The sequence below is a fragment of the Natator depressus genome, chromosome 16 (genome assembly GCF_965152275.1).
Source record: "Natator depressus isolate rNatDep1 chromosome 16, rNatDep2.hap1, whole genome shotgun sequence".
Lineage (NCBI taxonomy): Eukaryota > Metazoa > Chordata > Testudines > Cheloniidae > Natator > Natator depressus.
Window position 1 is genome coordinate 21,617,100 of NC_134249.1, and position 25,282 is coordinate 21,642,381.

Sequence of the window (25,282 nt, forward strand, 5' to 3'; positions counted from 1 at the left end):
TGACATATTCCTTACAGACTGCAATTTTGTTTAAAAGTAAAACAGATATGTGTTAAATCTTATATTGCTTTAATTATAAATTAAAATGACTTGCAGTAAAACAGCTTTCAAAAAATTATTCTGAAATGTTAGCAAAATTTTAAGACTTTCATACAATAGCTAGATAAAAGTGAAATGTGTATGTTTGGGGCAACGGCATAAGAGAAATTTTTTTTAATAATAAAACAAACTATGTATTATTGGAGGCTTTTGACATTGTAAGAATTGTGTTTTGTAAATGTTTCAGTACCAATGAACAGTGTAGCATTGGTATTGAAACATAAGAATTGTTATGGTCTTTTGTTTGTCACTATGCTGCCAAGAAGTGTTTCATTAGTACATTATGACCAAATTCTAAGAGATACTGAACAGATGAAACTTTGGTTGAAGTCAATGGAGACTGCAGGTGCTGAATACTCCTCAGGATTTGGCCCTATGTTTGTAAATCAGACTGTCAGATATAAACTTACTATTTGAACAGAGGCCAGCATTCGAACAACTACAGTAAAGTATCCTATTGTAACTGACTGCATTCAACTCTGCAAATAGTTTACACTGCTCAAGTTAGAGAGAGACTTCTGTCAGTGTTCTTAGTTGATATTGGGCCACAACAACTTAAGTGAACGTATCGTGTAGATTTAGAAAAAATATTAAGAGCTCTATTGAGCTTGAAAGCTTGTCTCTTTTAATTAACAGAAGTTTGTCTAATAAAAGATATTACCTCACCCACCTTATCTCTTAAAAAAAAAAAAATAAAGCTATTCAGGGGTGAAGCCAAAATTATTAGACTATGTAAAGCTTGGCTGGCTTGCTCGTTGTTTTCTGCACTGTTATGTAGAATATCTTGGTGCATTAGCTGATTTCTTCCCAGGCCATAGACAGATAGGGCTGTGTGGGTAGCTGCTCAGCCCTAGGGGAGATAGAGAATGTATGAATGAATGAATTCCTTGTGTTCCTCAATTACTGAAGAGCAGTGTTCATAGGTTTTGAAGGGGGTCTTGTTTGTACTTTCTTGGCTGAAAGGGGTAATGAAGTGTTGAGAGTTAAAGTTGGGAAAAGGGCAGTTTTTGGAGCTGTAAGGGATACATAGGACCTTCCCACTCAGGGCAGGAATGTGGTGTTTGAGGGTAGTTTGGGTTTTTTGTTTTTTTTTTTTTGTTTTTTTTTTAAACTGTTTGCTATAGAGACTTCATCTATCTGAGACGAGTGTCCAAAGACTGTGCCTTTTGGGGCAATAAACAGGAAATAATAAAAGTAGGTAAATAATAAATGGAAGGTACAAATTGTTGGTGCAGCTCATTTCCAGTAATGGGATATTTCAGGAGCAATGAGCCAGATATATTGTTAAACTAAAGAAGTTATTTTTTAAATTCTTACTGATAAATATGCAAAATGTATCCATTTATCTGTAATCCACAGGCTCACATGACGGCTCAGAAAGCAAGTAAAGAACAGCAGCTTGTCATGATGAACAAACATTACGAACAACTTGAAAGTCGCCTGGATGAGATGCTTTCTAGGATTGCTAGGGAAACAGAGGAAATTAAGGATCTGGAGCAACAGCTTACAGATGGTAAAGAGCACTGTTGTTGTTGTTGTTAAAAACTTTGTTTCCTTGGAGCATTGAATCTGTATTTTAACATAACTGAGACACAAGAGATGTAGGAAAAAATAGGGCTGTCAAGCGATTAAAAAAAAAAATTAATCGCGATTAATCGCACTGTTAAACAATAATAGAATACCATGTATTTAAATATTTGGATGTTTTCTACATTTTCAAATATATTGATTTCAATTACAACACAGAATACAAAGTGTACAGTGCTCACTATATATTTATTTTTATTACAAATATTTGCACTGTGAAAAACAAAAGAAATAGTATATTTCAATTCACCTAATATAAGTACTGTAGTGCAATCTCTTTATCATGAAAGCTGAACTTACAAATGTAGAATTATATACAAAAAAAACTTCATTCAAAAACAAAACGTAAAACTTTAGAGCCTACAAGTCCACTCAGTCCTACTTCAGCCAGTCGCTCAGACAAACAAGTTCGGTTACATTTGCAGGAGATAATGCTGCCTGCTTCTTGTTTACGTCACCTGAAAGTGAGAACAGGCGTTCGCATGGCACTGTGGTAACCGGCATCACAAGATATTTACGTGCCAGATGCACTAAAGATTCATATGTCCCTTCATGCTTCAGCCACCATTCCAGAGGACATGCATCCATGCTGATGATGGGTTCTGCTCGATAACGATCCAAAGCAGAGCAGACCGATGCATGTTCATTTTCATCTGAGTCAGATGCCACCAGCAGAAGGATGATTTTCTTTTTTGGTGGTTCAGGTTCTGTAGTTTCTGCATCGAAATGTCGCTCTTTTAAGACTTCTGAAAGCATGCTACACACCTCGTCCCTCTCAGATTTTGGAAGGCACTTCAGATTCTTAAACCTTGGATTGAGTACTGTAGCTATTTTTTAGAAATCTCACATTGGTACCTTCTTCGCGTTTTGTCAAATCTGCAGTGACAGTGTTCGTAAATCAAACAACATGTGCTGGGTTATCATCCGAGACTGCTATAACATGAAATATATGGCAGAATGCAGGTAAAACAGAACAGGAGACATACAATTCTCCACCAAGGAGTTCAGTCACAAATTTAATTAACACACTTTTTTTTTTTAAACGAACATCACCAGCATGGAAGCATGTCCTCTGGACTGGTGGCTGAAGCATGAAGGGGCATATGATTGTTTAACATATCTGTACGTAAATACTTGCAATGCCAGCTACAGAAGTGCCATGTAAAATGCCTATTCTCACTTTCAGGTGACCTTGTAAATAAGAAGCAGGCAGCAGTATCTCCTGTAAATGTAAATAAATTTGTTTGTCTTTAGTGATTGGCTGAACAAGAAGTAGGACTGAGTAGACTTGTAAGCTGTAAAGTTTTACATTGTTTTGTTTTTGAGTTCAGTTATGTAACAACAAAAAAATCTACGTTTGTAAGTTACACTTTCACAATAAAGAGATTGCACTAGAGTACTTGTATGAGGTGAATTGAAAAATACTATTATTTTTACAGGCAAATATTTATAATAAAAACTAACAAAGTGAGTACTGCACACTTAGTATTTGGTGTTGTAATAGAAATCAATATATTTGAAACTATAGAAAACATCCAAAAATATTTAATAAATTTCAATTGGTAGTCTATTGTTTAACTCAAAAAACGTAACGGTGATTAACAGTGTGATTAATCGCGATTAAATTTTTAATCAGATGAATTAACTGCGATTAATCAACAGCTCTAGTAGGAAAGGATTGAAAATTATTCCTAACTGATCTGAAAGGAACAAATGGGATAATTCTCAAGTGTGTCCACCTTAGAGGAAAAGAGCTGGAAAACACAGGTCACCAAAACATTATGTATTTCCCACCAAGGCTTTCATTGGTAAAGGAATATTGCATTGATAAGGAGGTGTTGCAGACACAATATGTAAGACCTCAATGATCAGATCTTGATGGGGAGAGCCAGAAGCAACATTCTTCCGTGTTGCATGGAAGATTCAGATCTCTTGCTTAACAAGGTGAGTGTATTTTATCACTTGACAGCATCTTTTGCAGCCAATAAAGGAGCATCATGGATATGCCATAAATTAGTGGCCTTCAGCCGTAAAAATGAGGTGATCCGTCTTCTCCTTATATGAATAAGTGACATCTTGATAGTCCAAGTGGTATTATGCAGTCTTCTAGTTACTGTTACTACATGTTGATTGAAACTGTTGTCGGAGTCAGAACTTCTAGAAAACTATTACATGGTAGAAAAGCTACAGTCTCTGCTGACTTTTAAGGGATCCTCTAATATCACCATCTGCGTGGAAAGGCTCTATCGTATGCATTGATTTGATCACTTCAGTTTTGAAAACAGATTTAAGAAATCCCATTCTTTGGTATTCCTATGCACAAGATACTATAAATCACTGTTGTGTGAAAGCAAATGCCTCGCTCTAAATATTTTCAAATCCTTAATAAATCTTATAATCATCATTACGGTTTAAGTGAATTGAAAGGTGAGGTTGTGCAGCCACATAATGCATAGTGAGCTAAAGTACTTATCCTCTGGAGTTGTACACGCATAATATCTTGAAGGCAATGTCCTTTGTCCCTGGAGAATATTGCATCCTAAACATCTCTCAGAATTCCTTGTTGGCTATTACTGAACAGCAGTAGTAATTCATTCTAGTGGGATGTTTTCTTCCCTAAAAGAAAAAGGGAAAATCTAACTCCAATAAAAGGAAAAAGGAGAGCTTCAATAAAGGTGGGAAATATTATATGAAATAGTGTTTAGTTTTACTTATGTGTTGGACAGTTAAAATATAGTAAATACTATGTACAGGAGCCTCATATAACTGGGGGCTTTTTGCTTTTAGACAGTGTGATTTCAAGCTGCTAGAACAAAAAGAAACATTGCATACTAACATGATATTAATTTTGCAGAAAGACTTATACTCCGTGAATATAAACATGACCTTTCCATTTTGTCTTTATAAATTAAAATATTTAAAAAATTAAATAGTTTAATCCTTGTTGCAGTAAACTAGAAAGTGTACACTTCCTATTTTAAGCTGTTCCAAATCAGGAAAATATTTAGTGCACAAAGTTGAAGGAGGTCAAAGAGGGAACAATATAGAACAGAAGTATGTGTCTTAAATGGCTGCATATTAACCTAGTATAATGTCACATCTAAAAGGACACATTTTAGAGAAGAAATTTTTTGAAACCTTAATTGTTGTTTCTCTAGAATTAGCTCTATTTCAAGTGCATGAGAAGTTACTCTAAACTAGGTAACACACACAAGTTGGTTCAAGTAGTAAGTACAATTGAGTCACTAAGTAATAATGGCTTGAGTTGTACCAAAAATCTAACACTGTAAAATGTGGGTGACTTTTTTTTGAGAGAGAGAAAACTAGTTTAAAAAAAATAAAGTGGAAAAAACTTAGATTCAGCTAAATTAACTATGTTCCGATCTTCAAAACTTGACAGTTTGTGATTGAACATCTCCTTTGTGACATTTTTGATGTCTTGTATTCAGAAGAGTAACAATATTGAGAAACTGCATTGGAAGATTAGGAATGTCTATTTTGTTCATCTTGTATTCCTGGCCCGATATATTTGAAATAAAGAGTTCTCTTGCATACTCTAATTCCATTTTGTATCTTTGTGCAGGTCAAATAGCAGCAAATGAAGCACTGAAGAGGGATTTAGAAGGTATTATCATTGGATTACAGGAATACCTTGAGAGTGTTAAGGATCAGGCCAAGCAGGCCAATGATGAATGTAGGGAGTTGCGGAAGGATAAGGAGGCTTTGCTGCAAAGATTGGCTGAACTGGAGGAGGAAAGAAATCAGCTGGAAATAGTTGCCATGGATGCCGAAAACATGAGAAAAGTAAGATTTAGGAATACCTATGTCTTCCCAAAGCCAGATCCCTGGGAATAAAAATAGAAACTGAATTCTGAACTGCAAAACAAAATTTCCCTGGGACAAATTCTGCTCTCTTTTATGGTAACTTCAGTGGGAGTTGAAACTGTAAACTGAGAACAGAATTTGGCCTGTAATTATTAAAACATAAATAGCATACAGCAAATGGAGATTTTAAGGGGAAGTCAATGTATATTTTTCTTATGGTGGAACTCTCCCAGAAATCCAGACTTAGACTTTTTTGCTCCTTGGACCAAAGGCTGATTTATACTACACTAGCACAAGTTGCTCCAACACCAGTGTGGCACATCTACACTAGGGTTTGCATCTATGTGGCTACACTGTTGCAAAACAAACAAAGAAGTGTAGACAAAGTCTTAGATTGAGAATACTCTACTGATTTATTCTAGCAACCACCTTTCCTGCTCGTGCTCTCTCTCTTTCCACCTAAGGAACCCTCCCCTTTTTAAATTGCACTTTGCACTACTCTCTCTCTCTCCCAGTGGAGTGTGCAATTAAGTACCTCTGAGGCAGGTATCAAAGCTCCTCAGTGAAACCACCCCACAGGAGTTGCTCTTGGAACAATAAGTGCTAAACCATCATTCTCAAAACCAAAGATAAATGACCACCACAGCTGAGCTTCCTCAGCCCAGAACCTGAACTAACTGATAATTCCCATACTCAGGTTTTCCACACCAAATAGTTACCACCAAGCTAATGGGTATGTCATACAGTTGTTAAAGACCAATGTTATTGTCCTGCTAGGAGTAAAGTTAAACTTAAGAGAAACAAATGGCTGTGGCTCTAACCTGGAAGCTCCCTTATTTGTATTGTGTGGGCTTTGTACAGTGCTTAGCACAACAGCACCCTAGACTCTACTCTTATATATTTGTATCTATAGTTATATTTGAATGTCAGCTACAACTAGCTTTAACTGTCCCTGACTATAGTGGTCATGAATGGTACCCTTAATCTGCTCTTCTAGATGTGGTAATAATTGTTAATCCCTGGAAGCCAGGAGAAAGTTTACTGGAGCACATTGCCTGTCTGACAGTTGAATATTCTGCATTTGCTAGCATCAAGAAATTAACTAGAAATATGAACAGAATCATAAATAATATGTATATTTCTAAGTTGAATGTGCAATTTCAGGAAATTGCAGAGCTTGAATGTGCACTCCAAGAGCAACGAGAAGTAAATGAATCTCTTAGAGAGGCACAAGGGGATCTCAGTGCATATGAGGCTGAACTGGAGGCCCAACTTAAAGTCAAAGACGTTGAAGCCGATCAACAGAAGGAAGAATTGGAGAGACTAAAACAACTTAGTCAGGTGAGAATAGAATTACTGTGACATCAAATGAAAATAGTTCTCCTTTTTAAAAAAAAAAAGGGGTAATCTACCTTGAAAAACATAAATGGACTTCACTTAGTTTATGTTTTGTTTTTAGATCTAGAAATACTTTTTTCCCTTCTGAGTCTGGGAAGAATGAAAGTTCCAGGAAAGCTGTTCTTATCAGGTGTTTTTTTAAAGGCCTGTGAGTTCATGATGAAAATTCTAATATCCATATTTTTGATGAAGACATTTTTGGCTATTTATAAACACACATTTCAAAATCCAGTTAATCCTGCTTTCAGATATCCATTTTAAGAGTTCTGTTAGTATATTACACAAATTAGAAAACTTTTCCATCTCCTTCTTTGTTACTATGATGGAAGTTTCCTTTGTAATAGTCAGAAATCCCTTTCTTTTAAGGAGATCCCCTTTTAATGGTTTAAAGTAATGTATGTAGCAAGGAACTTAAACAAATATGAATAATTCCTTTGTTAATGATGGGTCTTATTTTTGCATTCAGTAACTTCAGGTTTAGTAAGGAAATGTTCCTTATGCTAAAGTAGCAATTATGTTTCATAAGGCAATGTAACCAGTATGGTTGGTAGTTGCCATTTTGATATGATTTATACTTTATCCGGAAAGCAAGATACAGAATATTTTTGGGCTCTCCATGGAGAATATACTCTGAATAAAAACAGACTAGCAATTGTGGCTTTCCAGAAATACAGTTGGAAGAATATTGGTTACCCAAATATAAAAAAAAAAAAAAAAAGTGTCATTACCACAGTCTTCTGAAGTTTAGCATAGGGCTTGTCTGAAAATTGGCTTTTCAAAAATTTCCCTAGCTGGGCATCCTGGCCCATAGAGAATGGGGACACAAGAAGCCAAATACAGTTCCTATTTTTAGACAAAAATTTTGAGTTTTTGCTAAAAACTGTAAAACTCCCTTGGAAAATGTTGATTTATTTTTAAAATTTCATTAGAAATTTCAACAAGGAGGCGGAGTGGGATTTTGGACCAGATCTAGTTTAGCACCTTTTTATAATTCAGTTAATTTTATTGTTTCGAAAAGTACAATTTTTCTGGGTTTTAAATCTGAAAACTTTGTTATTATAGATGGAACACTCAGCCCTGCAAGCTGAACTTGAAAAAGAAAGGCAGGCATTAGAAAATGCTCTTACCAAAGCACAAATATCAGAAGAGAAGGAACAGGAAAACAATAAGCTACTCTCCCAGCTCAAACAATTGCAGGTTAAATACTTATTCATTTTTTGTCTCAGAATTCACCTGATATCTGGGATGGGTCGTCCCCCCCAAAGGAAAATTAATATGGATTTTCCTCCTCTATGTACTCTGTATCTGTTTGGGAATCTTAAGTAGCATCTCTGACTCTTCTTTTCTCCCTAATGCTAATACTCCTAACCCAAAAGCACCATGTTGCAGTCATCATCCTTCTGTTGCTGAGGTCTGAATTGGGCCATCAAGACTGCTCCATGATATTCCAGAGGGATTGGTTATTGTTTTATGTTAACATGTCCTTCCTTACAGTTCAGTGCATGTGAATGAGAAAGAGGCTTAGTTATTCCAGGTTTCAGAACTGCTGAGCACACTTGGTTCCCATTAAAGTTGAAGAGAAATATCCTGCAAGAGAGAAACTGAATATCAAGAGTCTGTTGGAGTAGGTTCTAGTCAAAGCAGAAATTAAATTAAATTGGAAGTTGTCTTACTACCTTACACTTCTTGTTTCCTGCCTTAGGGATAATGTGGATATGTGTATTTGTCCTTCTGTTGTCTGAACAGGTATTCCTTAGGGGCAGCACCACAGATACAAAAAGAAGTCTCTGCTCTCCAAAGTAAATAGTCAGCAACTCAGAGCTTCAGACAGACAACAGGGATACAAAAGGAAAGGTCCGGTTTTGTAAAGTGCAGACTGCTCCTGAGTCTTGCTGAAAATTAGTTATGTTGGCTTAACTGAGTAATTTTGCTCTGTGTATTATCTTTGTACAGTTCTAATTGTTGAAATTTGTGGCTGTTTGTTTTTTCTGAGAAGTTTCTCAATGTTAAGTCCTTGAATGAAATGAGAATTCTATAGTTTGCTTGTGTTATCAGCTCCTTTATGGCGATAGGGTTAACTTACACAAAGATGTGTTTATTACTTCATTAGACTGCTAAGAAGGAGATGCAATACAAACAAGCCCATTCTTGAACTGGCATCAGAATATTTTCAACATTTAGGAGTAATTGCAAGGAAAGATGCATTTTATATTGGGGAAATATTTGTCAGATTCTAAAGTACTGGAATTTGACCCTTACATTTGGTTTTACAGGGAGACCATAACCTTTTGAAACAACAGCTTAAAGATCTTCAAAATCAGTTAAACCATGCAGTTGACAACACAATTGATCCTGAAGAAGTCACAGCTCGTGTAAGTGAGCTCAAGAGAAAACTGCAGACGGGAATTGGAGAAATTAGGTGGGTAAAATAAACTCAATAGTAACGTCATTAAGTGAGTTAGTATGCACAGATCTAAGTATATAAGAGTAACAAGATAAGCACTCTTTCTCCACCTTTGCTTCAGAGTGCAGCTCTGACACTGGCCCATACATAACCCTGTTGCCATGTCCTGCATTCCATCCTCAAGTTACATACCCTACATCAGTTCTGTTAAATATAATAGGTGGGGTATCCTGCCACAGAGCAGGAAGTGAGAGAGCAATCCTTTGCTCCACATCTGCTTAAATATCCTGTGTTGGCTCAGGAACCATGGGACCAATCAAAAAGGCACCACCAGTTGAGTGCGCCAGTTGGACCACTTGCCCCTAGATCTAGTGAGACCCAGCTGGGTGGAGTGTAGGTGAGCAAGACCTGCTGCTTTGCCTCTAGCCACACAGAATGGGAAGGGGAGAGATGGAGATAGGGGGACACCTCTCCATACCATCTCAGCCATAGGGCAGGGCGCTATTGAACTGTACCCACTTGTGTCAGTCACCTTAAAGTCTTGCACTAGCATATTAGGTTGGAAAAATCCCAGCATCTAACACCAAGAACTAAAATGATTGCTTGCTTTCTTATGATTTGCATTGTCTTTCTTTCAGATGCCATAATTCAACTGATATTGTAGGGAAAAGCCTTGCAGACCTGCAGAAACAATTTAATGAAATCCTTGCTCATTCACAGCAAGAAAAAGAGGAGGCATGGGCTAGACAGAGACAGTTACAAGAAGAGATGGCATCTCAACAAGAGAAACTGGGAGATGCACAGGAAAAATATAGACAGGCCTGTAACAAAGCTGCAGAAGCAAGAGTAAGAGAATTACAAGTTAGAAAATGGAGAAAATTGAACTGTCAGCACAAGGATCAAATTTCACTCCCTACATAGCACTATAGCACTTTTTAAAAGTTCTTGGTTATATAGGTGAAATATTAGTTTGTCTGGAGCAGGTTTGGGACAACTGAAATGTAGAGCGAGACATTACTATTCCATTTCAGATCTGATCAGATGGATTTGTTTTTTTCCTTTTTAATGTGTAGAATGGTTCTGGTTTTCACCTGGTTGCAGCAGTGCATATTTCTCTTAAGTGGTAACTATCCATTAAAGGGAAATGACAAAAACAGTTGAGAATAAAAAATTTTCAGAAGTAATTTGACAGTTTCACACTCTTTAAATAGATTCTGGCTACTGTAGGGAAAAATGGATGCATATGAACACTCCTTTTGTTCTCATGTCTTACAGTAGACTTACCTTACTCACAGACTCCTTATTAATTTTGTTTGCATCAAAAATGTGATGCAAATGTATGGAGATGCTGTATCTAGAGACAATGGCTTAATATAGGCATCTGCACTGATATGCTGTGTGCCCCATTGTACTCTTCTGAGATCCTTTATTGCATAGAGTGTGCAGAAGGTTTTCATTTTTGCATAAATGTCTCAGAAGAATTTTTTCATGCTTCCAAAAATTAATAGGGATAGCCATCTTCTGGTGTGTGCGTGCAACAGCTGTGGAGTCGGTTGTGTGCTGTCTTTATGAAGTGTACTTGATTATATGCCTAGCCAATGTTCAGACTATAGAATATATGGGGAACAAAGAAAAATAAATATAGGTAGAAAAAGTAAAGATTATGGGTAAGAATTTCAAAAGCTCTGAAGTCCCATTTTCAAAAGTCACTTAAGTTCTTTTAAAATTTTACTCTATTGAAACTATGATATGTTAGTTGTCAATCTCTCTCTTTGAGAAATAGCATTCTACTAATTGCATGTTTTGCAAAACAGATATTTTTAAACTTCAGCAAGATTATGAATCAAAACATGCACTGTATATGCTTCTCTTTCATGTTGTTTATTATAATTTTATTTAAACTGCAGATTAAATCTGAGAAGAGGCAGAATGAGACTAGAGTTCATCAGCTAGAGAATGAAATCCAGCACTTGCATGCAAAAATAAAGAGTATGGAAGAAATACAGGGCCTTGCAGATCAACAACTTCAAGAAGCTGATGAGGAGAAGGAGAAAATTCTTGCCCAACTGGAAGATTTAGAGAATAAGGTGGGAGGTAGATAAGCAAGAATAAGCACACACACACTGAACTCAGTTGCCTGAAGAAGAAAAAAAAAAACTTTAATTGTTTTGGCAGTTTTGATTTCTAGGACTTACAGTATGTTACCTGGGACCTCAAGTGTAGATGTTGATTGTTACCAGTGATGTTAGTTTGATTCTGGCTTTAATTAAAAAATATTATATATATATATATATATATATATATATATATATATATATATATATATATATATATATATATATATATATATATATATCAATTGATGCAAAGCATCTCAAAAATACTTTTAAATGAAAAATAATATGAGAACACTATACAAAATGTGGCATAGTGACTCCTAAAGGCTGTAAGATAAAATGTCCTAAAGCGACACCAGAAGAAAGCTATAAAATATTAACAATGTAAAAACCGTACAAGATAAAAACTCTTATAACAATATACGTATATTTCCCCTATTTCAGAAAAACTTAGACGATGCCAGGGCACAAAAGCAAATTCTTGGCCTAGATAAAGAACTGAAGGAATTAAAAAGAGCAATAGCCACTTCGGATAAACTGGCAACCACAGAGCTCTCCATCGCCAAAGACCAGCTAAAGTCTCTCCATGGAACTGTTCTCAAAATTAACCAAGAGCGAGCCGAGGTGATTCAACATAGAAATAATACATTTATGTAATGTTTACTAATGCTGTTATAATTGGAGGATTCTTGGTGTTTCCTTTAGCATGTGGAGTTTAAGGCTCAACCACAAATCCTCACACTGGACTGAAACTTGGCACATAAGGTCTCAGTCTGGGGGCAAGTCTTATTTATTGTAAAATATATAAATAGTTGATGTAGCCTGGGAAGGCAGTGTAGGTAATTTCCGGGTTGGACAACTTGTCTCATTATATTCTGAAAGCTTTTGCATACGTAATTTTTACAAAGATTTGAATAATAACCACTTAACAAATGAAAAACAGATTGCAGTAATACTATTGTGACTTAAGGTCAAAATAAATTAACAGGAACAGATACAATGTAAGTAAATTCTTAAGACTTCAAGTTATTCAGGTCAGGAACCTTGTCTCCATATTTATAAAGTACCTACAGGTGTGGGTATTTATATAATGTGTAAAAAAAAAAACCAACCTGTTTTTTCATGCAGATATTAGGAATGAAGAAAAAGGTGAAAAAGGAAATACAGAAAGCAGACCAGCATGATTGTTTATTACTATACTTTTCTCAATGCTGTATGAGGCATCAGCTGCTCTGTAAAATAAGGTTTTAAAATTAAAGGTTTACTCTGTTTATTGTTGTAGGAATTTCAGGAAGCAGAGAAGTTCTGTATGCAGGCAGCTCGTGCAGCTCAGGATCTTGCCCAAGCAGAAGCAGAAATAGAATTGTTGCAGAGACTTTTAAAAGAAAAAGAAGGACAGGTAAATTGTAGTAGGTTTTGCTGTACATCAAGATATGAATGCTAAAGGGGAAAGAGTGAAATATGCAGAGATCAATTTGAACATAGGCGCATGGTTAAATGAGTACCTGAAACAGCCTAACATAATTAATTAGTCCTGCCACGTCTGCAGGGGACTGAACTGGATGACCTTTCGAGATCCCTTCCAGTTCTATGATTAAATGGTAACTTTTTAAATTACTGACTTCCTAATTACAGTTTTAGGTTTTTAGGGCTGGGTTTTTTTTTTTAAAAAATTTAGTACTGGACTTTTCCCACATACTCATTTCTGTTAGTCCAGCTGATTTTCTCTTATGACTATCATTTGGTAAAATGTCTTTATGTAGGTAATTGCATAGTCACAATCATTTGGGAGGAGAAGGGGAAATCTTTCTTACAGCAAATTCACAGGCTGAGTTTGTGAATTTTTTATTTAATGAGGTTTTTAGAATAGGCTTTATAAATTAGACAGTTTTGATTTTAAACTTTTTTTTTTTATATAAATAGTTTCAGTATGAAATGGAAAAACCTGATGCCGGAGCTGTTGCATCAAGTTTTCAGAAGTTTGAGATTGATAAATTAAACCAGACTCTGAAACATCAGAGAGCAGAAATTGACCGACTGAAAAGCTTATTAGACATTGCCAGAGCAGGTAATACTTTCTTCTTTTGTCTCTGCACCTTGCATTCCAGCACAGGCTTAGAGGAAATAAATTTCTACCCCATGTTTCTCACCACCTGCTTGCTTCATATACCTGGGGGTGTATTCAAAACTCTAATAGTCCATTCTGTGAGGCTTCTGAACACAGGTTTCTAAGATGCACACTTTGTTCCTAGATAGGTTTTTGTTTGTTTGTTTTTTACTTCCGAGGGGTGGGGGCAAAGGGTATGGGTGTATGGAAATGAAGTGAGCAGGATGTAGTAAGTTTACACTTCCATAATGTGCTTATCATGCATATAATGCAGTTATGTAGCTTCTTTCATCCAGGATGAAGGATCTTGGTTCTTACGGTATTTTGCAAATATTATTGAATTAAACCACACACGCTGCGTGTGATATAGGTGCATATTATCACACCCACAGATGAGGAAGCGTTACTTAACCTCTCCAACCTTGACTAAGGTCTCACAGCACATAAGTGGCAGACCTAAAAAACAGTCTAGGAATACTGGTGCCCAACTTTAATGACCAAACCACATTATCGGTGTTACACATTCAGTAGATATTTCAGAAACCTACCTTGTAGCTGGGTGGGGGAGGGGGGAGCGTGGAAAACTCATTTCACAACTGATTTCAGAGGTCTATTCATGACCAAGTTTAATAAAAAAGAATGAATGAATTTAGAAGCATTTTAAGTAATTTCAGAAGTCTTAAAGTTTCCTCTGTACTTAAGTACTAAATTTCCTTCATCTAAAGATGAATTTATTGTGTCTGGTGTTTATCTGAAGTGCTGGGTAATAACTTCAGTATATTGTGCTATTGGTACGAAAAAATGCAGAAAGAAAATGTATTGGGGTGTGGCGGACTTTAAATTAGCATTTTAATTATCTTAAATATATAGACCTCTGGGTACCTCCATAACTATAATAGAGCATTCAGCTTTACTGAAGTACATTCTATGGTTATGTAACCATGTTATTCTTTTACAGGTAACAAGGATGAAATAGACAATTTACTGGATGAAATTGCAGCACTCAGACATGCCCTTTCTTACCAGAATGATTACATCACCGGTATAGCAGATCCATTCAAAAGAAGGGGATATTGGTATTATATGCCATCATTATCACAAGTATGAAAACTAACATGGGATTTTGTGGAAAGTAGTTTGATATGGAAAAATTCTATTATGAACCTCATTAATATTTGGAGGAGGAACTAGAGGGAAAGTTGATGAGTGTAAAATAGACAAATGTTGGAATACCAACATTAACTTTTCATACCTCATATTCTGTACAAAATATATGTTCCATAATACAGCTTCTTAGAACTTTAATTTGGATTTTTAGCTTTTCAGCACGATAGTCGATGTTTGCATATTTATGTTGGCATGTTCTCTCCACACCACACATGTGGACTAGTCCTTACACTACACTGAAGTATGTACAGTCATGCACAGTCTTGTCTCTTAAAAGTCAGCTCTTTGCAAAATTTAGTACTTTGCAAAGGGCTTCCCACTTAGTCATACAAATTAGCAGCATTCCAGTGCATGTTATAGTGTTTCAGGGTTTAATTTAAGCCACACCTGAGACAACAAGGAACATGTAACTTTAAAGGTCAACTGTCAAGATTTTATTTGAAACAAAATTTTGAAGAATCTCAGATTAGCACAGAATCTAAACTATACACTTATTTAAAGCTAGGACAGTTCTCAAAATAGCTTGTCTACTGACTGCGTCCTTTTCAATTATTTAACTAACTGTTTTGAAAGCTACTGAACATTCCAAGCAGAGCACACCTCCTTTATTGCTAACCTGATAGCCCATTTAAATCCCCATCTACTCAATGTCAACTTCACTAACTGGAGTAGTGGAGAAACATCAACAAAAAGCTTAAAACACAAAAATAAGTTGTGTGGGGATTTATTTTTTAAAAAAAATTGCAGACCTCCAAATCTAGTTTTTAAATTACTGTTCCTGCCCTAACTATTGATGATAGGAATGCTATTGTAATAGTCCAAAAGGAGCCATATCTAATAAGTTCTCAGACTTTTTCATAGTGCAGATAATTTTTGTACAAAGATTGTCTTGTTTGTCATCTGCCTTCTAACTTGTGATCTCATAACAACCCTATGGCAGCCACACCAGTTGCTTACATGGACATAACAACTAAATATGCCTTAAATATGTTCCTATCTTTTACTGCAGTGTAGCAGCTGGAACCAGTAAAAAGCACCATGTGATCAACCAGTTCTCTGAAGACCAGTTTGCAAACATTTGTAATCAGATGTTTATTTTTCCATATTTGTTACTTCTAGAATTTAAACTTGCATTGCTTTTTGGGTTTTTAGGTCTCAACTCCTGGTTCTCCCAGCACAAAAGACTCTGGAGTTGGCTTACAGTATCCTGTCTCATCCTGGCATTGCCAGGGCAGGCAAATCAGGAAGGAAGACTGTGTCTCACCCACTGCAAGAGGATGCTGGGTTTATTCCCCAGTCAGGAGTGGGTTGTCCAAATCACATTCCAATAAAGGTATGTTGGTTTGATCATACTAAGATGTTTAGGGAAATACAAACTGCTTATTTATTTAAAGTTCAGAGTGAATTTTCTGAGCATCAGTGACTGAATTTTTCAAAAATATTTTATTAGTGTTGAGCTTTTAAGTATTCAGACTGAACAAACATAACTGCTCATTTAGGGCCTTTCTTTTGGAGATGCATAATAAATAATATTGTTAACTAAAAAAGAAATTACAATTTTGATTTTTTTCTCTCTAAAGATGGTGAACATGGAGAAGGTAATGGAGGCGATGGTGAAATGAATGCTCCCAGTGACTCTCCCTTTATAGCACCTCCTGGTTCAGTTATTTATACTGTCCTTCCAGATGGTGCCCCTGTACCTCAGGGGACTGTAGTTTATGGACCTCCTCCTATACCAACCAATGGTAGACCAGTTGCTCCTGGAACAGTTATCTTTGGACCACCTCCTACTGGAGCTCAGATTGTTTATGGCCCTGTACCTGCTAACTTTTCTGTCCCTCTCATTCCTATTGGAGTGCTTCACTGCAATGTGCCTGAACATCATGACTTGGTACGTGTATAGCGCAGGCCCAGCTGTATACACTTGACTCAATATAGGTGGTGGTATTTTTTTAGTATCATCTCCTGTTTGGTTTGAAAATAAATTTGTAAAACTAAAAACTACACAAATATTACTGACTCTACTTATAAACATCTCTAACTTTCCCCCTCAATGTTTTTTCTCTAGCTAACGTAGTATTCATTATTCCATCTAATCATTTCATGGATTACAGATTTGATGAACATAAAAAGGCTTCACTAAATCCATATACTCCTGCAGAGTATCATCTGACTTTAAGAGTTTACTGGAAGACAGTTCCTAGGGATATGTTTTTCAAAGGGATATGTTGTCTGGTGTCTGTTGAACAGAAGATATACAGTTGGAGTTATACAGGTGGAGACTATATGGCGCCGCAGATAAAGGCACAGGCCTGGAAGTAATAAGATGTGACTTTTATTCATAACCCTGCAGCTAGATCACTGTTATATCTTGGGTAAATCTCTTGATCCTCAGTGCCTCCATTTTTCCATGTGTTCTGAGATCTTCAGATTAAAAGTTTTATATAGTCCCACAGCATAGGAATACAGCAGATCCTCTAGTTTCAAATAACATTAGCTTTGCCTTGGAACATATTTGTTATGGAGGATTGTTGTGGAGAGTCAGTCTTGTCTTAACTTTGTATTTGCATGCATTAGGAAAAGGAAATCTCAAGACTAGAAGATACTGTGTATCGTTTAAGGTCTCAGAGATGTGAATATAAGTGGACAGGAGTATCTGAGCATAAACATAATAAAGAGATGGGAAAATTGCATCAAAACATTGAAGATCTCTTGCATGAAAGAGAAGAGCTGGAGCATGAAGTAGCAGAGCTACGTAAGACAGCCCAGAAACGGAGTAAACGCAAGTAAGAGTAGTATGTTATATGGATTTAAAAGTATGCCTGTTAAAAGATTAATAGACTTTTCAAAATCTATTAGTGAAGATGGTTCCACTGTATTACTATGCACAACTTCTGTTTCTGTAGTCTTTCTGTAAGAGAGTATACCTTTTGAAAGATTGGTCAGATCTTTTGCATTTGACTTTTGAATTAATTGGTTGGTTTGTTTGTTTCCTCCCTCCCTTTCTTTTAGGGACTTCATTGAAGGACATGTTGACAGTCTTATTATGGAGCTAGAATTGGAAAAATCTCTCAAACATCACGAAGACATTGTAGATGAAATTGAATGTATAGAAAAGACTCTTCGAAAACGACGGGCAGAGCTCCGGGAGGCAGATCGACTTCTTGCGGAAGCTGAAACTGAACTTGAAAGTACCCGGGGAAAAGTAAATTGTTCTGTATTTTATCTGTTTGGTTTAAGGAAGATATTTGTGTTAAAGTGGGTAGAATATTCATTTTCATGGTGCAAGGCAGATGCAGCTAAGGATGGTTAGATCTGAATCTAAATTTGTTCATTTGCTTTGATGAGAGGGAGATGTGAAGGCAAGTTCTTATTCATTATTTTAAGTATAAATGGCAGCTGTCTGGGTTTCTGTGACTAACTTTAAAAAGCCAGGGGAAATTTTTCATTTTATGACTTCATTTTTGCATATCAATCAATCACCCCTCCCTCCTCATTACTAATAAACTTCCTTCAAACCAAGTGTGCCAATTTGCCATACTCAGATAATAAGCCTTTTTATTTAAGTAGGGTGGGCATATGTCCTGATTTTATAGGGACAGTCCTGATATTCAAGGCTTTGTCTTATATAGGCGTCTATTCCCCACCCCCGGCCGCCCGCCGCCCCAATCCTGATTTTTTCACACTTGCTATCTGGTCACCCTATATTTAAGTGACACCACCAAATGGAATTGCTGTGAATCTCGTTTCAGTAACTTAAAAAAAAAAAATCCATTTCTTTTCTAGACCAAAGAAACTATTCAGAAGTACAATCATGCCAAGCAACACTTGTCTCGTACCGAGACTGATGCGGAGGAGCTAGAGCGAAGAGCTCAGGAGATGGCTGTTAAGCTTGTGAAAGCAGATCAGCAGTTAAGGTACATTTGGTTTATGTTTCATATTTTTGGTGCTATGTAATGTAGATTCATGAAATGGAAGGAACAAAAGAAGGTGTGTTTCATGTTGCTTTCGGAGACCTAATGCTGTGATATTATGAGAAATAATGAATGTATTTCAGGTTACTTCAGGCAGATACGAGGGATTTAGAACAGCACAAGACTAAACAAGAAGGTATCTTGAAAGAAATCAATAAAGTTGTATCAGCAAGAGATTCTGAGTTCCAGTCCTTAAGCCAGAAGATAGAAATATTGACTGAAAGGTAAGTATTTAATTTAATTTAATTTATTTTAAACATATGTTTAGTTCATCTAATGGCAAAGTGAAGGGACTACTTAAGTGTTCTTCTTGAACATATTAACCCTCAATTTAATCATTAGTCTTCAGAAGCTGCAGGAAGATATTCAGGTTGCAGAAGGTAATGAAGATCATCATCTTCAAATTCTTAAAGAAGCAGAAAATATTCTTCAAGGCAAAAAAACTGAGCTGGAAAGATTGAAAGATCAGGTAACTTTAAAGAAAAAAAAATATACCCACTCCATGCACTGGAAGTAGAATCCATTATGTTCTGATTTTTTTGCGGTCAGAATCACCTAATTTTGTAGGTTTATTTTAGTGTCAGTATCTTCTCAACATGAAGTTTATACTATTTTTAAATAGCTAGTCCATACATATTACAAATTAAATACTATATACACCAGTGCATTGATAAATGCATTTTCACACCAGTCAAAACCTTCTTGACGTGTAGATGACATGCCCATTTATTCTGCACTCTTTGTTGTCACTTGTTGTCAAGTACTTGTCAAGAAATCAGGGCTGAACAGTATATAAAACTTACCAGTAGAAATAATGTTATAGTCCAAGTTTCCTTTAATCTCAAATTTGAATACATTAAAATTGAAGAGCTGTTCCATTTTTGTACCAAAAAATCCACAAAGATGTGGTGTTACTGTAATACTTAGTAGGTAGGCCTTCCACATTACTGTATGGAGTTTTTGCAGAAATTATGCTGTAAAGACAACAAGTTTAATTTGATAGTTGAATATATTACTACTTCCTTCTCTTCCACCTGTTGCTTCTAGTAATAACTAAGGCCCATCCCACAAACACTTGTGCACATAAGTAATCTTGGTGAACTCCATGGGACAACTCATATGCATAAAAGTTACTCATGGGCATAAACATTTGCTGGATTGGGGCTGTAGATTGTAAGCTTCTTGGGTCAGAGACTTTTTTTTTTTTAAACTGTGTGTCTATACGGTGCCTAGCACAATGAGGATCAGGGCTTCAACAGGTTCTGCTAGATCATAGAATATCAGGGTTGGAAGGGACCGCAGGAGGTCATCTAGTCCAACCCCCTGCTCAAAGCAGGACCAATCCCCAACTAAATCATCCCAGCCAGGGCTTTGTCAAGCCTGACCTTAAAAACTTCTAAGGAAGGAGATTCCACCACCTCTCTAAGTAACCCATTCCAGTGTTTCACCACCCTCCTAGTGAAAAAGTTTTTCCTAATATCCAACCTAAACCTCCCCCACTGCAACTTGAGACCATTACTCCTCGTTCTGTCATCTGCTACCACTGAGGACAGTCTAGATCCATCCTTTTTGGAACCCCCCTTTCAGGTAGTTGAAAGCAGCTATCAAATCCCCCCGTCATTCTTCTCTTCCGCAGACTAAACAATCCCAGTTCCCTCAGCCTCTCCTCATAAGTCATGTGTTCCAGTCCCCTAATCATTTTTGTTGCCCTCCGCTGGACGTTTTCCAATTTTTCCACATCCTTCTTGTAGTGTGGGGCCCAAAACTGGACACAGTACTCCAGATGAGGCCTCACCAATGTCAAATAGAGGGGAACGATCACGTCCCTCGATCTGCTGGCAATGCCCCTACTTATACACCCCAAAATGCCATTGGCCTTCTTGGCAACAAGGGCACATTGTTGACTCATATCCAGCTTCTCGTCCACTGTAACCCCAGGTCCTTTTCTGCAGAACTGCTGCCTAGCCATTCGGTCCCTAGTCTGTAGCGGTGCATGGGATTCTTCCGTCCTAAGTGCAGGACTCTGCACTTATCCTTGTTGAACCTCATCAGATTTCTTTTGGCCCAATCCTCTAATTTGTCTAGGGCCCTCTGTATCCTATCCCTACCCTCCAGCGTATCTTCCTCTCCTCCCAGTTTAGTGTCATCTGCAAACTTGCCGAGAGTGCAATCCACACCATCCTCCAGATCATTAATGAAGATATTGAACAAAACCAGCCCGAGGACCGACCCTTGGGGCACTCCACTTGATACCGGCTGCCAACTAGACGTGGAGCCATTGATCACTACCCGTTGAGCCCGACAGTCTAGCAAGCTTTCTAGCCACCTTATAGTCCATTCATCCAGCCCATACTTCTTTAACTTGCTGGCAAGTATACTGTGGGAGACTGTGTCAAAAGCTTTGCTAAAGTCAAGGAACAACGTCTACTGCTTTCCCCTCATCCACAGAGCCAGTTATCTCATTATAGAAAGCAATTAGATTAGTCAGGCATGACTTGCCCTTGGTGAATCCATGCTGACTGTTCCTGATCACTTTCCTCTCCTCTAAGTGCTTCAGAATTGATTCCTTGAGGACCTGCTCCATGATTTTTCCAGGGACGGAGGTGAGCCTGACTGGCCTGTAGTTCCCAGGATCCTCCTCCTTCCCTTTTTTAAAGATGGGCACTACATTAGCCCTTTTCCAGTCGTCCGGGACCTCTCCCAATCGCCATGAGTTTTCAAAGATAATGGCCAATGGCTCTGCAATCACATCCGCCTACTCCTTTAGCACTCTCGGATGCAGCACATGCGGCCCCATGGACTTGTGCTCGTCCAGCTTTTCTAAATAGTCCCAAACCACTTCTTTCTCCACAGAGGACTGGTCACCTCCTCCCCATGCTGTGCTGCCCAGTGCTGTCACAAAAATATTTTGAAAACTTTCCAAGGAAGACACTTTCTTTAGCAATAATTTGACACCCTGACATATTTTAATGTAGATATGAAAGTGGTTTAGGCAGAAGATTGTTAATTTATTTTTGTACTGTAGATAGCCACTAACCAGCAAGAGCTGCTGCTCTTGGACCGACTATTGGGTCAAAAAAAAGAAGAGCTGCACCTCCTTCAAGACGACATTGCTCAGAAGAAAGCAAACCTCAAAGAAGCTCTTCGAGAAGGAGAGATTGAAGTTACTGATAAACGACGACAAATAAAAGTAAATTTTCAAACTTCTTAAACAGTTAAGAACTGTTAATCTGTGTAGTTTAGTTCAGTGAAAGGAAAAAAGTTAAAATATTTCGTGAAGTTTTCAAAAAATTTCCCCACCCCCTAAAAAAAAAAAATTTGCAGTTTTGATAATACTAATGCATAAAGGGCCTGATCCGGATCAGTTAAAGTACAGAATCAGTCCCTTGGTTACTTTTTGGTAGTGGGTGTGTTTGTTATCAAACAGAAATGTCAGGATCAGTGGTTCTCAATCTATTTACCATTGTGGGCTGCATCCACACAATATATACACTACCAGTATGGCCCTGAGGATATCACATGGGCTGCAGCTGTGTGCTGATTGGGCTGCACGTGGCCCACAGCCACTGGTTGAGAACCATTGGTTTGGATAAATGTAGCTAGAATTTCTGTTAGGACAAATGGTTGGTGAAGAAAAACGAATCTGGCCAGTCTGTGTAATATATCCCGTACACAACAACAACAACCAAATCAGTCTTCTGTCCTCAGTTTTCTGGAAGAAAATTGGTGATACTGGATATATACATTTCTGGTAGAAAGAAAGAAATCTTAGTGGCCCAGGCTGTCAGTTCTGCCCTGGTATTGTGAAATTAAAATTCAGCACCAAGACTGATATTGTAAAGCTTTTTCTTTAAGTTTATTTAAGAGATATTGTTAGATTCATGTAGGTCTGTGAAATCAAAAGTTTACAGACTTCAAGAGCAATAGAAATGTTTTCAGTTAAAATATTTCTTCAAAAAAGATCTGCAATTACAACGTTCTTTCGTGTTTGCAACCCAAACACTGCAGCATTGTGCTAAAACATGTGCTAAAGTGAAACTGACTAGTCTATTTTTATTATCCAAACTAAATTAAATGCAAAAAGTAAACACAGCAAGAATGGTGATTTTAAAAAAATAATTCAAAGTGAATTAATCTCTTGTTAGCAATACAGCTAAGGATTTTTTTAAAACATGATTTTAACCCTGGCATATTGATATAGGAAATAAGGTCATTTCTGGAACAGCTGAATGCTCAGAGAGGAGAGCTGAATGCCCAGACAAATGAAAAAAGAACACACCTTTCCCTCATAAAGCAGGACATTGGAAAAGAAGAAGAAAATCTGCAGGGAGTACTAGGGCAAATAACTAAACATAAGACAGGTATGTCTCTGATGCCATGATACATTATTTGTACAGGCTTGGAATGTACATAGATTTTTTTTAAGAACACTTAAAGTTCTGCTTTTTTCTTTGGCAGCTCCTAATGATTTTTAAACTGTTTCAAGTTATTAGCATTATCAGACACTTGTCAAAGAAGTTGCTTAAAACATACTGCTTTACATTTCTTTTCTGGAATGAAGTCAAAATTTGAATGAAAGTTTTATTGAAAACCTGTCATGGGTTAAATATCTTTAGAAGTTTCAGAAGTGAAAGTCCTTCTTTTCCCCCCTTCAATTAAGAATGGGTTTTCACTAAACATGTGTGTGATGGGGCACTGCCCTCAAGCACACCTCCTCCCCTTGTGGCCCTACACTTACACAGCCCACAGCACCCTCTTAGCAGTTGGAATCATTTACTCAGACATGGGTTCTGAGACCAAGATTCACCATGTTCAGGGTCTCATTAACTCCTTTTATAGTGCACAAAACCCCCTCCTCAAGTCCAACACTTCTTTTGACCCTGGTGCTAATAATGACAAGCATACTCTCCCAAGTTCAAAAGTCCCCAGCTCTCCTCCCAGAGCTGGCTTATCATTCAAAGAGTCTCACTGGCCCAGATCCACAAAGGGACTTAGGCGTTAGAGCACTGAGCGTTGCAGCACCTAGAAAAATCACAGGAACCACACTGATCCACAAAGCGTGAGTAAGGCACTTAGGCTCAGTGTACAGTGATTGGGGAGAAATAGGCACCTTAGAACACAATCCACAAAAACCAACATGCTAGGCTTGGAGCTGCCTTAAGCTAGCCAATGGAAGATGCCAACAAGAGGGATGTATCATAGGCCTCACCCTTCTCACAGAAGGGCCTAAGTCTGGGCTTCAGAGAGGTGCCTTTCTCTGCTTAGTGATCCCTGAACTGGAACCTCAGGCAGCTTAGGCACCTAAATAGTTCCTTGCAGGAATGAGTTAAGTACCTGCCTCATGCCACACAAAATGGAGGAGGGGCAGTGAGATGAAGTGGTGGTGGTGCCTAGTTCATAACTATTAGCCCTGTGGTCAGAGCACTTGATTAGAATATGGGAGACTCATGTTCAATTCCCCCTTCTCTGTCAGAGGGGGAGAAAGTATTTGAACAGGGGTCTCCCACCTCTCAGGTCTGTGCTCTAACCACTCAGCTATGAAATATTTTGATGTGGGGCTCCTTCAGTGTCTCCTGTTGAAGCTGTGCCACTGTGGATAAATAATGAAAGACTGACTGGAGCAGGGAGACTTGAACCCTGGGTCTCCCATCTCCCTAACCACCAGGCTACAGACTTATTCCCTCCCCCTCCCACTGTCTGGCCCTTTGACTAGTCTATGAGTACACCTGCTGGATCAGACCCTGCACACAAGGTTCATCCACCTATCTTCTCCAGTTTGTAAGCCACTGTGCAGCTTAGGTGGGAGACAGACATCCAGACACCAGCCTGAGGCACAAATATAGGCTCCAAGGGCACGTCTACTCCAAAAACTTACATGCCAAGTCAGTTTAGGCACCTACAGAGTTTGCAAGAGTTTTTTGGTTCACAGCAGAACCTAAACATGTATTTAGGCACTTAAGTACCTTTTGCGGATTAGGGCTTCTCTCCTTAAATCAGGAGTCCTCAGCTCTCCTGAAGCTGAGTTATACTTCAGACCAGTTGTAGCCCTCAGTCAGCTTTTCCGCAGGTATTCTCTTTTTACTCATTCCTTTCACCTGGCAGCTTGGAGAGATTAAGAAGGAAGTCATCATCGTACGTCATCATCCCACTAGCATCTCTAAAACCTTGTCTCCTTTGGAGACCCTTATTCAACTGACTCTGATAGCCTTTTATCAGGCTTGGGTGCTCATTAGTCAGCTAGCTGGCAGTCAGCCAGGTGGACCAAGATGGGCTCGTTCTCCATAATGTATTCCATCATAGGTAGACTAGGCCCTGACTCCCCTTAAAGGGCCAGCCACTGTTACAATGAGGATGTGGTACAATATATTTGAAATTACATATAAAAATCTCCATTTAAAGAACACTAATTGCAAAATTAAGCACTCAAAAATTAGAAAACTCTTGTGCATATACATTGTAATACAGTCTTTCATTACATTGTCAAATATTGTATTTTCTCTACTTCACTCAGTGCAGAGGAAGTGTGGCCATTGATGTTTTTAGAAGTCATTAACACTGTGAATTTTTAAGAATTCTAAAGTGGATCCTTTAGTGAATGGGACAC

At 37.7% G+C, this 25,282-nt stretch overlaps 1 protein-coding gene across 4 annotated transcripts in view; it reads left to right on the forward strand.

The window, feature by feature from the left end:
- CNTRL (centriolin) overlaps positions 1-25,282 on the forward strand; it is a 57,365-nt gene that overhangs the window by 19,257 nt on the left and 12,826 nt on the right. For all 4 annotated transcript variants that reach the window (XM_074973937.1, XM_074973938.1, XM_074973939.1 and 1 more), the window contains 20 exons: positions 1,459-1,612; positions 5,270-5,490; positions 6,676-6,852; positions 7,972-8,106; positions 9,183-9,328; positions 9,952-10,159; positions 11,221-11,400; positions 11,875-12,054; positions 12,713-12,829; positions 13,354-13,498; positions 14,496-14,638; positions 15,857-16,037; positions 16,285-16,595; positions 17,282-17,490; positions 17,717-17,909; positions 18,491-18,621; positions 18,762-18,902; positions 19,021-19,147; positions 21,704-21,868; positions 22,880-23,039. In XM_074973937.1, the coding sequence (XP_074830038.1) occupies positions 1,459-1,612; positions 5,270-5,490; positions 6,676-6,852; positions 7,972-8,106; positions 9,183-9,328; positions 9,952-10,159; positions 11,221-11,400; positions 11,875-12,054; positions 12,713-12,829; positions 13,354-13,498; positions 14,496-14,638; positions 15,857-16,037; positions 16,285-16,595; positions 17,282-17,490; positions 17,717-17,909; positions 18,491-18,621; positions 18,762-18,902; positions 19,021-19,147; positions 21,704-21,868; positions 22,880-23,039 (3,424 nt within the window). The remainder of the gene's footprint in view (positions 1-1,458; positions 1,613-5,269; positions 5,491-6,675; positions 6,853-7,971; positions 8,107-9,182; positions 9,329-9,951; positions 10,160-11,220; positions 11,401-11,874; positions 12,055-12,712; positions 12,830-13,353; positions 13,499-14,495; positions 14,639-15,856; positions 16,038-16,284; positions 16,596-17,281; positions 17,491-17,716; positions 17,910-18,490; positions 18,622-18,761; positions 18,903-19,020; positions 19,148-21,703; positions 21,869-22,879; positions 23,040-25,282) is intronic.